A 16,987-nucleotide genomic window follows, 5' to 3' on the forward strand; every position below is an offset into this window, starting at 1 on the left:
AGATTAACTTATTGGGCTTGGAAATTAAACTGGCTGAAATCCAATAGGGTATATGTCGAACATCACTTGACCAAACTGGAAGACAGGTCTCATTGAATCCTCTTGTAAGAGAAAGTATTAACAGCCGTTTTTTGATAACCCCTATACCATTATTTGAGTGCAGCTGAGCTAATACTGAACATATCTGTGTATATATATATATATATATACATACATACATTATATATATATATATATATACACATCGGGGTTGGTTACGTAGCAAAACTGGAAATATTTCTGTTTTAAACAATGAAAGTGAGCCAATGGATCACACAAGCAAGGTGCAAACTTTGCGCAAGAGTTAGGCGGAGATATTAACCACAGTCAATATTCAGAAAGTGAACATAAAAAAAGTAAAAACTGATGGAATTTCGGCATCTGACACTGCATTAACGGCACATATTCACTCAGAGTTGACGAGAGATGAATCTACTTCAAAATATGCTGATAACGGTATAATTGTTTTAAATTAGGCTATTCCCTTAATATTATTCTTGTGGCCCACACATAGTGAAATATAAATGAGAAGAAAAGTATTTTGTGTTAAGCAGGTTGGTTTTGAAAGTCGGTGCTTGAAACAGGCCCGGGGCCAGGATGGCATAACTAGGGGGCATTTCAATATCCTTTGGCACTCACTCCAGTGCACGTATATCACATGCGCAATGTTTGGTGGGTAAACGCAATAGACTGTACTTCGGACTATTTAAATTGAGTACTGTAACTTTTTATATGTTTGGTTGGCTTATTTTATTTTGATAATGAACAGGCTGCGATGTCAACTGCTTGAACTGATGTGTGCATGATTGAGGCGCCTGCGCGATCACTTGAATTTGTTCCTTACGACAGCAGAAACAAAGATAAGTCTGAGACATCATTATGAAACTATAAAGGGTCTACTTTTATTTGTGTAGTCACAATAACAATAAAACACGGTGCTTTTCAAAATAAAACAGATGTCGCTTTCCGCCGTAGCCTATTGATTTCCTTTCCGTGAACTTGAGCATTAGAAAAATGGACAGAAAGGGGCATATAGAACTTGTCGCAGTTTTTCTTTCGTTTTGTTAATCTGTGAATTATTCTGTTTTCTCTGTTCATATAATTGCTTATATTTTTGTTATTTTATTTCAGCTTTATTTCAATTAACATAAATGTTAGTTTTAATTAACTTTAATAACCCTACCTAAATGGCAAAACATCCACAGAACTGCAGTAGGCCTACACTTTCAATTTTCCAGCTGTTTCAAGCCACAAATATTACAAATAATTATTTTAATGCAGGTCTGGGACAGAATTTCAACCAGGCCGGGAGTCTCATCCAGGCCACCATATTTACATTACTTTTAAGAAAAATGAAAGATGTTGGCAAAATTAGAACAATGTGCCTTGTGTGTAAATTCAAGTTTTTATCGGTTTTATTTTGATAAACATGGCACAATACGCTATAGCACTAATATAAAAGAGTTTGTAACCCTATTAAAGCACGACATGAAATGCAGTGAGTGTGAAATACACTGGTAAATCGTGAATTAGCGGTCATCAGAGCTTGTGCCGCCGCGCTGGAGAAACTGCGATGACCGTAATCAGCGTCTGCTGCGAATTGCTCTTGCGCTACTTTGACATGTAAGCTGGTTTAAGTCAGACGCTGATAGATCTGTGCAAATTGAACACCAATTTATGCGCTCAGACAGTGCGCCCATGTTCCGCCAATTAATTCTCTTAACGGATAATAATTACAGTTAAAAGCAGGGCCTGGCTTGAAATAAAGCTGCTCTTAATTTTCATTGACTGCAGTGTTAATAATTTTAATTGTAGGCCTATAATTCATTGTATAAATTAATAAACCGGTTTAAAAAAAAAAAAAACCTTTAAAAACATTTTAAATGAGGAGTAAGCTAATAGCCTAATCTTTTATTATCCTCACAGTGCGTCAGTAATGCGGAGATGCGCTATGAAATTATTGTGGGGCAAATTAATTGTAATTTAATAATAAAAGTAATAATATAATAAGTAATAATAATAGGCCTAATAATAATAATAATAATAATAATAATAATAATAATGTAACGGGCCTAAATTAATTGGAAATGCCAAATCCTCTTAATATTGCCGATATTTGATGCTTTTGACAATATCTCTGGCTATAGTCTACACATGATCAAAATGAGTAAATGACCTTTGAAACTAATGTTACACTTCAAATAAAGATTATATTACATTCCACTAGGTGGCGATGTATTTCATGTATCATTGTATCAGTCAATCAAGAAATCCGTTCAAAAAACTCAGGACAAAACAAGTCTTCATTAATTTCAAGTGATTTTTTTGTATAATTAATTCATTTAAATTGATAAATATTTCTAATAGACACATTTATAGCAGAACCTCAAGTAAATTACGTTGTTTTGTTTAGTTATCTAATGTTTTGTTTTCAGAAATGTAGGAGAACCTGAAAAAAATCCAGATTATCCAGAAACAAATAAAGCTATGAATTTATAATAAATCTGGCATCTAACTATTATTAACACGGTTTCTGATATTAAAGGGGTCATATTATGCTATTTTAAAGATCATTATTTTGTGTATTTGGTGTAACAGAATATGTTGACATGCTTTAATGTTCAAATACTGTACATGATTGTAGGTCCTCTATGCCCCGCCTCTCTCAAACACGTCGTTTTCAACAAAGCCCTCTCCTTTGACAAGCGCAGCCTGCTCTGATGCTGTTCCTGAAACCACGCCTTCTTTGTTTGCATGCACTCTTGGGCGGCATTATGCTAATATTTCCACATAGTGACGTAGACTTGTTGGGGGCGTGTTAGAATGAGCCGTTTTAGGTAGGCGTGGTTGACTCTTAACTTTTATAAAGAATATCTCTTTGGATTTGAGACTTTACAGATCTTCTTTATGCACCAAGAGCTTGTAACACTCCAAAGAGAAAGGAAAACTTGAAATTGCATCATATGACCCCTTTAAAATATACAAGCTTACAGACTAGGATAAAGTGTTCATTTATATTCACAATGATTTGTGACAATTATAATGCATTCTAATCATGCTGCGAACCAATTTAGGTATGCCTATTCAATGATATGATTACAAGATGAGAACATGAGGCAGTGAAAATGCATATTAGATCCAGATTTGACAAGACCTCTCTCTCTCTCTATCAGAAGAGTCACCAGAGACGAAATCATGGTAAAAATGTATGCGTTTATTGAATAAACTTAACTGCATCTTTCTCAATTTGTTACTAATGTCAATGGACAATTAATGACAGCATGGTCAAATGACATTGAAGACTTTGAAATTTAAACTCTTTATCTTCTAAATTCTAACTCTAACTTGTAACAAAGCAGACAATACTAAATTAATATGTTTGATGATAAAAAAAAAAAGAAAAAAAAAGAAAAAAAAAAAAGAGTAAAAGATTATATTAAAATGATATATGTATGAATAAAATACGGAAAAATACAAAGACATGAATTAAAAGTATTGGTTGTATGTACAGTATGTCTGGTCTTTAAAAGTAAAAAAATGTCGCTTTTAAACAAATGAAAACAAAACATTAGATCCTTCTGTCATGGTATACAGAGAAAGTCATGATAGCCTACAGGTGGGAGCTTTTTCAGTTTATTACTCAGAAGGACTTAGAATAGCCTTAAACCTTTTTAAGCCTGTTAAACCTTTCTTTAAAGACTCATTCAGGGAAGTACTGCAAGACGCAGGAAATGGTTGAGTGTTCTTTTTGGTGAACAACATCTATATGTATTGCATGTAAAGTCCATTTATAGCCTTTACACAGCAGCATGTCTCTTTACATGTTTAAAAACCAGCTAAGTTCAAGACGCTGACATCGCGTCAGGTCATCACGTGGGTCACCCGCTCCGTAAGACGCTCAAAGTACAAGACGTTCGATCCGTCGGTTGTTCGGACGTTTGATTTTGGCACGGAGTACGCGCCATAGTTGACCACTGCCGTGTGTGTATCCTGTCGCAAAATGCGGCGAAAAGTCCTATGCGACGGTAATAGTGTGATTAAGGTGTACATGTCTATACTGCACTTCAATAATGTGACTAAAATAGGAATACTCCACAAGTCTTAATTCGATTTGTTTACACTTCGAATATGACTTTAGCTGGATTAAGGTAATCAAAAAAAAAAGTGTTAAAAATCGGAATATTGTTGTCCATGTAAAATTACTCAATGAGACACACCTGTGCATTTCATCCTAGTTGATGGGTTAGTCTAACTCATGTTATTCATGCCCTTCCCATCTAACTGCAAACTTGACCACATTTATTCACCCATCACCAACACACACACACAAAGCACTTTAGGTCTACATCCACGTTACGTGTTAAACATCAGACCCACAGCTTTTCAGCATCTCTGTTAGCTGTGGAGGCCGAGCAACACCCCCCGGGCAGCGACTAATCTGGGAGCAGACGTTTGTCCCTTCAGCCAATCCAGTAGCGAGCAGCCAAGCCATGCAGTGCATGGTGGGTAACAAATAAAAACTTACAGAAAAGGCTGTGCTGCTGCTGGAGGAGAGTGTAGAGGCCCAAAATGGCACCTCACCCCCAAACACGCTGCACTACGGGAGAAACACACACATTAACACGCACACTCCCACACACACAGACTTGTAGGCGCCCACTTCACATTTTGCCGTTACATAAATGAATGCGCTCCCCACTCATAAGTGTACACCAAACACAAACATCTCACACAAACACACAATTTTATTCAAATTTTGTTACCCCAAATGATTGATAGGCAGCTTGAACCCCAGCTGGAGGTCCTGATACCACAGAGGGTGACATCCCTCCACTCGCTGCACCGGGAAAAATACCCAACGCGTTCAGATTGAGCCCTGGAATCAGGTTAGATTGTAGCTAGGGGAATAAGAGGGCAGAGATTTTTTTCATGAGATGAAGTTGTTGTGCTGTACGCAATTTTACAATAAAGATGGAAAGTCATTGCAGGCTTACATGCATGGCAGCTACGTCATTCTCGTAGGACTCACGGATTTTCTTCATGATTTCTTCTTCTGCTTTTCCGCAAGCTTCTAATGTACCCTTGACGGTGATGGTGCGCTCTGGGTTATACAATGTCAGATCCTGCAGACTGGGATTGGGGGAATGTGGAAAAAGTAAAAAAAAAGTAGTATAAAATCTGTTTTATTAACTACAATTATTAAAATTGTTTTTAGAAAAAGTTGAAAAAAACAACAACATTAAATTAATAAAGTTAAATATAAAAATAAATAAAAAAACACTAAAATTACTCAAACTAAAACTAAAGCCAAACAAAGTAGTGTAAAAACAAATGACAATCTCACAATACAAAAATAAAAAGCATCCTACAACCTGAATTGAAATTAGACTGGAAGATAAAAATGTAAAAAAAAAAAAAGTATAATAATAATAATAATAATAACTATAATTTATAAGACTAAAATTAAAATTAAATGCTAGTAACATTATAATGTATAAATATTAAATAAAAAATAAATTCAAAATATAAAAACAGAAGCAAATTCAAAATACTAAAATATAATAATTTTATAAGTGCTAAATTAAAAACTCAAAATATAAAAGCTCATTCAAAATATTAATAAATAGTATATAAACACAGACTCGAGAAAAAAAAAACACAAGCTAACTTAAAATATTTATATATAGTATAATAGTATACAAATAATACTAAATTAACACTTTAGAAAACCACTGGTAGCAAAACAAACACCAAGTTACATGCTTTGGTATTTGTGGCATAGGTGGGTTGTCAACCTTAGACACACGTTGCAACCAGTCACATGCAAGTGATACATGAGAAAGATGCATTTTATTCAGTAGTATATTTAAAAAAATTAATTCCAAATTCCTTCAATGAACGCAAACTACCACTTGATGCAACCTATTTTATTTAGTAATAGGCTGGATGGAAGCCAAACACTCCAACTGAACTCCGCTGCATGTATGAACCAACTGGACAAGAAAACGGTTTATCCAGTGGGTCAAACACAGTCACTTCTGTACACACTGGTATGAATCTACATAGAAATATTACCTTGAGCAATGTTTAAAACAAAAACCTCTGCAGAATAAATGTGTCATCTTGGGAAGTATATGAGAATGAATTCAACAATGTACCTGATGCATGCTAGAAAACAGAATCCAACACACAATGAGAAGGTATTTTGCTGACCACATGAAGTATAAATAACACAAGGAAAAAACTACTTACGGTGAGATTGTGATCTTTGTGTCAGTATCTTGTTCGATTTTCTTCAAGTTGCGTCCCTCTTTTCCAATCAGGCGGCCGACGAAGTTATTATGAGCCAGAATCTTCAGAGGGATTTCTTCAGTGCTATGCAAGTGAGAGAAGAGAGAATGTTATAGTGTGACTGAGCGTGCAAATGGCTCATTAGTAGTGTAGTGTGGTATGACTAATGAAGACAGATCTAGAGAAACAGTATGACGCAGAGTGTGTGTATCAACGCACATCTTAGTGTCGATTGCCTCTTTCTGCATGATCTCCATGATATTTTGACAGGCAGAACTGCAGCCCTCTGGTGTGGAGTGAACAGTGATGGGCTTCTCCGCTGCCCCTGCGTTCTCCTTACGATGGATATCAATCCTGTGCACATATACAATATGTAATCAACTTGTTAGAGCAGTATGACCAAGTCTATGTTCCCTTCCCAGATGCCAATAGACGTTAACACAAAAGGCAGTACGTGTGATATACACGGACACTACCGTTCAAAAGTTTGGGGTCGGTATGATTTTTTTTGCCATCACAGGAATAAATTGCATTTTAAAATATATTAAAATATAAAACGGGTATATAAAATCATAACTTCACAATATTAGTGGTTTTATTTTGTTCAAATAAAAGCAGCCTTTATCAGCATAAGAGATGGAAAAAAAAAAACGTGTATATTATTTGTGTTTTGTTTGTTTACCAGTTTAAAAGGTGCCCATAAAATACTTGTTCTAGCGTCAATTTAGAAAGTGATTCATATTTTTATTTTTCAATTAATAGCAAGTCAACCGATATAGATTTTTTTTAATTAAAAGTAAATGGATAAAAATTGCCATTTTTTTCTTAGATGCAATTCAAAAATTGAGAGTTAATATAAACTTGATCATAGTGAAATCTTCTTTAAGAATAATTAGGACAATCTTACCTACAGACTGAAATCTGACTTCAACATGGTTGCCTGTCACTGCATGATTAACTTTCAACAAACCTTACATTCTTTTTTTTTTAAGCAGAGTGTTTAGTTCACTTATTAGTTACATTATTTGTTGCTTCATTAACTCCTATTTCACAAAAGATCTTGATAAACAGGTTTATAGAGCATTTTCAACATGCATAAATAAATTTAGTGCTGATACTTTGCTTGTAGAGCCTTATGTGCTCAGTGTGAATGTTGTAACATCTTAATATGGGCGCCAAAAAAAATATGCGGTGCTTATGTGCGCAGTGTGAAACAGGACTGTTTACAACTACGTACACTGAGCATTCTTACTTTGAGTGAGTCTGCTTGGTTATGTTGCGGATGGTAGCACCTTCCTTGCCAATAATAGCTCCTACAAACTGGGTGGGCACCAACATGCGTAGAGGTACGTCTGACTGTAGTTTAGGTCTTGCGCCAAGATTGGGAGAGCCTTGGCGAGGCGGGCCGCGTGGGTTGAAACCTCTCCTGCCACCCACGGCAGGGGCATCTGCTGCAGCAGTCTCATCTGGGATATAGGAAACCTTTAGTGCGTAGTTCTCCATAAGGAAGCCATTTAATTTATCCAATGCTCTGGGGAAAAAACAGCAACAGAAGGATGGGAAACATTAACAAATTTTTCATTCAACTCATTTTTAATCATGATGCTTTGGAAAGCTACATTTGAGTTAAAGGACAAAAGCCATAATACAACCCCTGGCAAAAAAATCAGGAATCACCACACTTAGATGATGTTCACCCAAAGTTTTGACTTTATAACAAATAAACAAATCACAGTTATGACAACAATTTTTGCTTGATAATTCAACACTGTGAAACATACCTCAAACAAAAAAATAAAAATACAAAAATGGAATCATTCAATGTTGAGTAAAAAAAATATGGAATCAGCTTGTAATTTGCATTTCTGAAATAAATACCGGCAGATATCTAAAATGCTAATTAGTCAGCAGTTAAAAGAGAGTGCTTCTAGACCTTAACGAGCTGTTGGACTTGGCTAATTGAAAGGAAACATGGCCCCAACAAGAGAGCTGTCTGTTGAAACAATGGAAAGGATTATAAAACTCCTTCAAGAAAAAAATCCATCACGGAGTGTGGCAAAAGAAGTTGGATGTTCCCAGTCAGCCATTTCTAAAATTTGGTGCAAGTATAAACAAAATGGAAAGGTTACAAAAGGAAAACATACAGGCAGACCAAGGAAGACCTCAAAGCGTAAGGATAGAAAACTCAAAGCGATTTGCCTTGAAAATAGAAAATGCACAACGAAACAAATGAAACACAAATGGGCGGAAACAGGAGTCAATGTGTGTGACAGAACTGTAATAAACCGGCTGAATGAAATGAGATTTAAATATAGAAAAGCCAAACGAAAACCAGCATTAACACCTAAACAGAAGAAAACAAGGTTACAGTGGGCTAAAGAGAAGCAGTCATGGAGTGTGGATGATTGGATGAAAGTGATATTCAGTGAAGAATCATGAATCTGCCTTGGACAAGGAGATGATGCTGGAACTTTTGTCTGGTGCCGTTCTAATGAAATGTATAAAGAAGAAAACAACTGCCTGAAGAAAACAACCAAATTTCCCAACTCATTTATGATATGGGGTTGCATGTCAGGTAAAGGACCAGGCGAAATGGCAATGCTTACCTCAACAGTCAATGCGCACAAGTGTACATTGAAATTTTGGACACTTTTCTCATTCCATCAATAGAAAAGAAGTTTGGTGATGATGTCATTTTTCAGGATGACAATGCATCTTTCCACAGAGCAAAGAGTGTTAAAGCTTTTCTTCAGGAAAGGCATATCAACTCAATGACATGGCCAGCAAACAGTCCGGATCTCAATCCGATTGAAAATTTATGGTGGAAATTGAAAAAACTGGCCCATGACAAGGCTCCATCTTGCAAAGCTGATCTGTCAACCGCTATTCGACAAAGCTGGAACCAGCTTGTGAAGTCCATGCCCCAAAGAATTCAGGCCGTCATAAAAGCAAGAGGAGGAGCAACAACAAAGTACTAACTGTGTGTTTTGGTAGATGATTACATAATTTTTTCCTCAACATTGAATGATTCCATATTTTTTCCTCTACTTGGAAAACAAATTTTCATTAAAGTTTAATATCTTTTTTTTTTAAAGGTATGTTTCACATAACCAGAACATTGAATTATTAAACAAAAATTGTTGTGATAACTGTGATTTGTTTATTTGCTATGAACTAAAAAATGTGGGTAAACAACATCTAAGTGTGGTGATTCCATAATTTTTGCCAGGGGTTGCACATCCTACTTGTTTTTTTGTTTTGTTTTTTTTAATGTATGGAATATTATGCTTAGTTGAATAAAAAAAATAAAAAAAATAGCCTCTTGCTGCTTTGGACCACATTATAGTACACCTATAAAAACGGCTGAAAATAAACAAAAATGGGCCTAATTTATGAATATATTTCTAGATTTCAGTAAATATTCATAACTCCAATCTTGCATAATTTTTCACAGTTCAATGCAACAGTTTATGGAAGAATTGTTGTATTACTATATTACTTTTTTTTTTTTTTACTGTATTTTGTTCAAAACAATGCTTTCTTTGTAAGTGCGAGTTATTTTTAAAAAATATATATTTTCAGTTAATATTAAAAATTTAATTATTGGATAGTCACAATTCAGTGCAACAGTTTGTGCAAGAATTGTGTTCTGAACATGAAAATATATATATATATATATATAGCAAAGATTTAAAAGCATAGGTCCCCAGAAACTAAGTGTGAATTCTAAAATATATTTTTCATCAATATTGTCCATCTTTGGGCAATAGTCTAGGTGACGGAGACAAAGGGCATGAAAACCATCTCTGCTTTTCTGCTTCCCTCTCAAACAGGACACATGTAAAACTTAAGCGAAACTGATGGGGGGTTTAAGAGCATGAGGCTTAGACGTGATGGAATGCCGGAGCCTTTTAAAGCCACCGAATCTTTCATTGACATCCACTAGCGGATGGTAACAGAAACTCCCTATTGTGCACAAACAATTGCTGAAGATTCTTTTATCCGAGCCTTTCCATTCATTTTCCAGACTTCTTCACCATCCCCTGTGACTGCGCTGCAGTTCTACTAATCAAACAGTAGGTGGCACTGAATGAGTTATTATAATTGCTGAATAAAACCAAATAGCAGTGTATGTGGAACTGACGGCCTCACATTTCACTGCGAGACGTGGGACAGAGACGCTCTGGAGGGGGTGGAGTGGTGACCGAGCCGGCCGAATCTGAGGCGGATGATACTCACTCTCTGGCTTGGTCCTTGGTGGAATATCGCACGTTGACGACAGCAGTCTCTGTGTCAGTGTTGACTGAGGATGGAAAAGAACGAAGGAAGATGGAGGAGGAGAGATTAACTAATCTTTTAATATATGGATTATTACTTAAGTGACAATCTGCTGAGGAGCACATCCTACCTTGTTCACAGCTCTCCACTGTGCCGTACTGCGCTAACAACCCGTCCAAAACCTGTAGGTGAAGTCAAGCAAGAGAAACTTTCAGACTGTGATCAACACTAATAATGTGTAAGCGACTAGACATTGTGGTTGAGGTGGTATAACTTAAAAAATGACCAGATACAACAGTCATGCTGTCAAAAATGTTGAACAGTTAAGTGTTAAAGGGATAGTTCACCCAAAAATCCTTTACCCTAATGTTGTTTCAAACTAGTATGACTGACTGACTTCTGTGGAAGCATTTTTTTTTTTTGTCCATATAAAGAAAATCAGTTGGCGTTTTCAAAATGTTTGCGCGGAAGAAAGCCATACCGATTTGGAACCGATGAGGGAGAGTAAATGACAAAAATATTAATTTTTGGTCACTCCAAAATTGCGATGAAACGCAAGTAGTGACATATTTCATGGGCTTCATTAATGAAATGTAAATATTCGGAATTCCATTCTTGCATAATTTGTCACAATTCTATGCAACGGTTTATACAAGAATTGATTTTTGAACATTATTTCATGTCCAATGAGCACAGGTCGTGAGAAACTGAGCGTGAATTCCAAAAACTATATTTCTCTTCAGTATTGTCCATTTTTTTGGGCAATAGCAAGGCAACTGAGATGGTGAAAATTTGTGATGCACATCTGAGTGTAACGGATTACCGAAAAATCAGTTGTCGACTGGATTGAGGTGTAGGCGTTGCACTCAAAAATAAACGTAGATGGACCTGATCTTGCAGGGGCAGGACTTATGTTTGGACAAGTCCTAAACATGTCAGAAGAGTGTCAATTTTTTTTTATGAAAAATATGGACAGATGAACTATTTACAATAATGATTTTAGAAAATACATTTATTTTCATGCCAACTTTAAACAGTTTACCTCTTGCCGATTTGGATCTTGACCAAATATTTAAAATCAATTGCAAACTAAGCTTTTGTGGAATTGCTTTTTTTTTAATTTTATTTATTTATTATTTTTTTTTAAACGTATAGCCTCTCCAAATAAATAAATAATTCAAGAAAGCACTGTTTTACACCTCATTCACTGCAGCTCTTCGTTTCTGCCACTCCTGCTCTGGAGGAGGCAAGCGAACATTGAACATGGGTATAAGGAAGCCTACAGGCTTTTACACACACCAGCCCCCTATACGTCACACATACTAATGCCCACAACCCCCCTTACCGCCCTTCTCCATTCCAAGCCGTCCTATTGGTTGGCGTGTGCATTACTATGGAATTCCCAGCAGCCATTGGGCATTTCCAGCCATTGGCTACATAACCAGTCAATCATTAAGTCCAGGCCAATAAGACAAGGCTTCCTTCAATCGGGTGAAAGAGGAAGGGGGTTGATCTACACATTCTGGGCGTCCACACATGGAATAGGCCTGCTGCCAGACGGGGCAGCAGGTTAAAATCCAGCCCGACTAAGCTCGCCTGAGCGTGGTCACACAGCAAAACGCACATCCCCAACGCTACACCATCACAGATAATACGCACACTTCAAGATCTCAACATGTGCCCACAGTAACAAGACAACAATACAAACACAAACATCTTCTATTTGAACACAACTGGCAGGTCAAACTCAAAGAAAAATAAAGGGAGAGATTAAATAAATAATCTCGCTCAAGTAGGCACTTGACATTTTCGCAGGCTGACATCATGTGACTGCGGACTCATTTTGGGCTGAAATAAAAGGAAAATTATTGTGCTATAAATTTAGCATGTTTATTTGTAAATCCAAACAATTACACACGGTCCATTTTTTTAGGTTAACATTTGGTTCATGCCAAGTTGATACATCGTACATCTAAACACAAATTTAATACATCCAACTAAAACTCTTGTGATATTTAACAAATTTAGTAGTGCATGTTTAAATAGTTTAACTGAATTTGCACCTAAAAACAGTACCAAATCAACATGTTAGAATGATTTCTTTGACACTGAAGACGGGAGGAATGGCAGCTGAAAATTAATTTTGCCACCCCAGGTATAAATTACATTACATATACTAAAATAGGAAAAGAAGTTATTAAATTGTAATGATTTCCCAAAGTATTATAGGTTGTCACTATATTTTGTTCAAATAAAAAGCAGCCAAAAAAATAAAAATCACACTGGCCCCAAAGTTTATAAACTGTAATGTGCTAAAATAATGTTTTTTTTCATATCTAGCTTTTGCTTTAACAAACAGACTACAGTTGAAAATAAATAAAATTAAAAGTGAGCCTTTATGACCTTGAAAAAAAAAAATTTCATCTACTAAACTGGAAGGTTAAATCACCACAGGTTCCCTCTGGAATTTCCAATGGCTTTTTAGCATCGCAGTTTCAGAAGGCTTTAAAAGACTCGCGTTTTGTTCTATAACAGTCATATCAAAGCACGTAAACTCACACCCTTGCGGTACTAGCAGCAACTTTATAACTTCCATTTAAAAAAACAAATGGTTGCATCAAAATGCATGTTTGGAGGTATGACTATTTAATTTTGGATGAAGGACAAAACGTGAAGGTCTCTACAAGTCTTAAACTTGGAAATTCCCAAAGGAACACATGGCTCAAATAATAATTCTCTTCCGGGTTTATGGACTACAAACATCTATATTCTATTGCTGAATAATACTAGTCTGAGTACTAAACTACAACAGAGCTCATCGCCACAGGGCAAAACCTGAGTAGTCATGATTCATCAGGCAGATTATAAATACTTCAGCAGAATTCAGCTGCAGATAACATGCACAGCCGTATAGTATGCCAGAATGATGCATACATTTACAGTTTCATTTTGTTATTTTATATACACATTCGATATTAAAGGTAATATTTACAGTGCTAGCAAAGTAATATTCCTCTTTTTCCAGTCTTCTCCACAAATTTCTCAAATTCAATGCTTAAAACGTACAGAATCCATTCAAATTTTAACTGACACTTGTCATTAATGTAGTAGATGCATATGAACTCTTGATTTGATCATTCTTATCCATTTACACTAAGCTGTGCAAATTGATAAATGTAAGAGGGAAGGACCAATCTGTGGACCTACTGTCTGGTCAGAGATGTATTTAACTTTTTTTGTATTGATTACTGTATTGATAAAAAAAAAAAAAAAACACCTTCCTTTTAAAAAATCCCTCTGGAAAACAAAAATAAAACCTAAATAGGTTTATGGTCATTTTAATTTTTCTCAGATTGAGTCAAACCTAAATAAGGTTATTAAGCCCATCTACTGCTACACACTAAGGCAACACAGAATGCATGTGGCCATTAACAGGACATTTTCTTACACTTTAAAAACAGCTAGAGTAAGTGCAAAGAAATTCAACTGAATTCAGGGGTCATTAGACACACTTAAAGGTTGAACTTTTTTGAACTTCACATGGTATTAATGCAATATTCTTGGGGGGGTATTCTTGCTGATGCAACCACATACAACAACAGAAAAAAAGTCATTTTTAAATGTCAAATAAAATGGAGAACATGTTCATGTGTTACAGGCATAATGTATTGTCCTCTAGGTTATATTAACCCTATGAAGCTTATTGCATCAGATTTGATGTGCAAGTTTCTGAGGCCTCTAAATTATCAACATGATCAATTTTGATGATAAACCTGTTGTACACAATCTACTACATGCGTTCTGTCGTCTGATTGATAGAATTATAATAAAAGGCCTTTCACTTAAAAGTACTCAGGTCCTGATACACGTGTTTTTGCTGTGAATTCTTCTACTGGCTTTTAAAGTAAACATAATAAAAAACATTGTTAGTAATATTTTAGGATGAACACTTACTGGACTGAAGCAGCTTAGACTTAATTATCCATAATATTGGGGGAATTTTTTTTTTTTAAATGTATCAATTATACATCAGTTTTTGAGCCTGAACGTTTATTTGTACATAACTCAATCAACATTGTATTGCACTGCTTATGTTTGCCCTTCCACAAAAACTACAGAGCTTTGATCATAAAACTAAGCATTTAAATATTATCTTAACACATTATTGGGAGATATAACTGATATTTATATGAAACTCGTGCAAGTAGTTTCCTATACGGTTATAAAGACTTCACTGATTTACATTACAAGCTATCAGAATCTTACTTTTTGGCCATATAAATATCAGCAACTGCACCAAATTACATATTTCTGCAGTTTTGGGCCTCTTAATAAAATTAAGGAACCATATTATGAACCATAAAAGTGTCATGTATCAAATTTAACACTCAAAAAACAAACAAAAAAAAACACATTTTTTGTGTGTAAAGTTTCAATAAATCGCTCCATTTAAAAAACAAAAAAAAACACTATTATATGTCAGCTTTAACAGAGTTAACAAACATAATACATCATATTGACTAGGAACACTTTGCTCAGCATGATCGATACATTGATATAGCCTTTAAATTAGTCTCAACATTTCCTATATAGTAGTTTTGGTTTACTGTGATGGCAAACAATCCCATTTGACTTTTACTCATTTTACCTGTAATAAAATATGCAATAAAGACGACTGCTGCAAATACACACACACGGAGCCCAAAATGAACAAATGTGAGGTAAGGGGGAGCACATTTAAGTGAGTAAATAAGGAGTTTGCAGCTCAACTGTATTAAAAAACCCAAATTATAAATGTTCTGAACCTCACTAAAATATAAATGAACCAAATAATACAAAGACATAAACAAGCAATTTATGTTCTTAGACAGTTTAACAACTTTTGCCTCAGTGGAAAATTGACCAGCACATATTCCTCACATACAGTCACAAAACCAGAAACGAGGCACAAAACAACACTGGGTCTTCACATTTTTACTGACAGGTGCCATTTCACATGGATGTAGCCCAAATTATTTAACATATGATGCTGTGACTGACCGGCTTTGTATGTTACCAACTTGCAAGGAATAACCTCAATGCCGTAAGATAAAAAAAATACAGTTTTAATAAATAGAAGTGAAAAAATATGGTTATGGTTAGTAAGAAATAATTACCTGTAATATTTACAAATTATATTGTTTAAAAAATTGTTTTTACTGAATTGTTGGTGTCCACAGTAGCTCTCTTAAAGCTCATTATTTTGAGTTGGCTAGGGAAAAAAAAGATAAATAAAAAAACACACCAGAAGCTCCCTATTATATGACATGTTGCTGACTAAATCTGATGGAAAGCACTGCGAGTGGCCATTTTAATTGTAGTTATTGTCGACTCTAATGTTTCTTTAAATCATTACATTTAATCCAACATCAAGGAGGTAATGACCTACCACTGTAATAATACATTTAAACGTAACTGGTAGTTGGGAAGCCCCCCCACCCCAGGCCTGATTTTACATATAACTAGGGGGACTATAGGGCTTTTCGCACCGTGGGAACCTTTTCATAGTACCAGAACTAATTGTGGAACTACCCACTTTTTGGCGTTTTCGCACCGTCCTCCATCCTCCTGTTGTTAATGTTGTTGTTCTTGGTTTCTGTTGTTGAACGCCGCGCACAAATTATGTCGCTGTCGACTGGCTTACGTCACTTCTTAGTACACACTGTCGGTGCGAATGCAACCCTTTAAATGGTACTGGGAAATAGTTTGCGCAAAATCGTCCCAGTACTTTAGTACTGTACATTTAGTTCTGAAACTAAAGCGGTGCGAAAGGCCCTTATGACTAGAACTAGGGGGTCTCAGCCCCTCCCAGCTCCCCCAGTAATTCAAACACTGGAGGAACCGGTCATGGACGGAAAAGCTGAGGAAACAATGCCAGAGCACAATGCAGTTTTGAATCTGAACCGATTCCTATGATCAGAGCACTTTTGAGGACTTCTGTAAGGCTCTATTCACACACAGCGCAACAGGAATGAAACGAGAAAGGGGGACGAGCAAAGCGAGCATGTCATGCAAGTTTTCAAAGGGTCAGTGAGAGCTTGTCTCGAGGTCAAATGAAAAGCGGGAGGGCAAAGAGCGGCGTACTGAGCCATACACGCGAACGCATCTACAGATAGTTTGATCTGATAAGTGAAGGACAATAACAATGGGTTAGTAGGTGTAAAGGGGATTTTTTTTTTTCAACTGAACATCATAGGCTTTTATTAGATCTGATCTAAACTAGCATCCATACTAAACAAGAAAGTTTGGTCAGAGAAAGCGGCACTTACTTCCCACTGCATGTGAGGTGGGATATTCCTGATCTGCAGTTTGCAGCTCCTGCGAAAAAAAAAAAAAAAAA

The 16,987-nt window shown here is 35.9% G+C and overlaps 1 protein-coding gene across 1 annotated transcript in view; it reads right to left on the reverse strand.

Moving 5' to 3' along the window:
* igf2bp3 (insulin-like growth factor 2 mRNA binding protein 3) overlaps positions 1–16,987 on the reverse strand; it is a 34,860-nt gene that overhangs the window by 6,841 nt on the left and 11,032 nt on the right. The window contains exons 3-11 of the mRNA XM_016444598.1: positions 16,917–16,965; positions 10,739–10,790; positions 10,570–10,633; positions 7,583–7,861; positions 6,550–6,684; positions 6,292–6,414; positions 5,034–5,169; positions 4,803–4,937; positions 4,565–4,636 (exon numbers count right to left, since the gene is read on the reverse strand). Of these exons, the coding sequence (XP_016300084.1) occupies positions 4,565–4,636; positions 4,803–4,937; positions 5,034–5,169; positions 6,292–6,414; positions 6,550–6,684; positions 7,583–7,861; positions 10,570–10,633; positions 10,739–10,790; positions 16,917–16,965 (1,045 nt within the window). The remainder of the gene's footprint in view (positions 1–4,564; positions 4,637–4,802; positions 4,938–5,033; positions 5,170–6,291; positions 6,415–6,549; positions 6,685–7,582; positions 7,862–10,569; positions 10,634–10,738; positions 10,791–16,916; positions 16,966–16,987) is intronic.

The sequence above is a fragment of the Sinocyclocheilus anshuiensis genome, unplaced genomic scaffold, assembly GCF_001515605.1.
Source record: "Sinocyclocheilus anshuiensis isolate Anshui unplaced genomic scaffold, SAMN03320099.WGS_v1.1 scaffold2081, whole genome shotgun sequence".
Classification (NCBI taxonomy): domain Eukaryota; kingdom Metazoa; phylum Chordata; class Actinopteri; order Cypriniformes; family Cyprinidae; genus Sinocyclocheilus; species Sinocyclocheilus anshuiensis.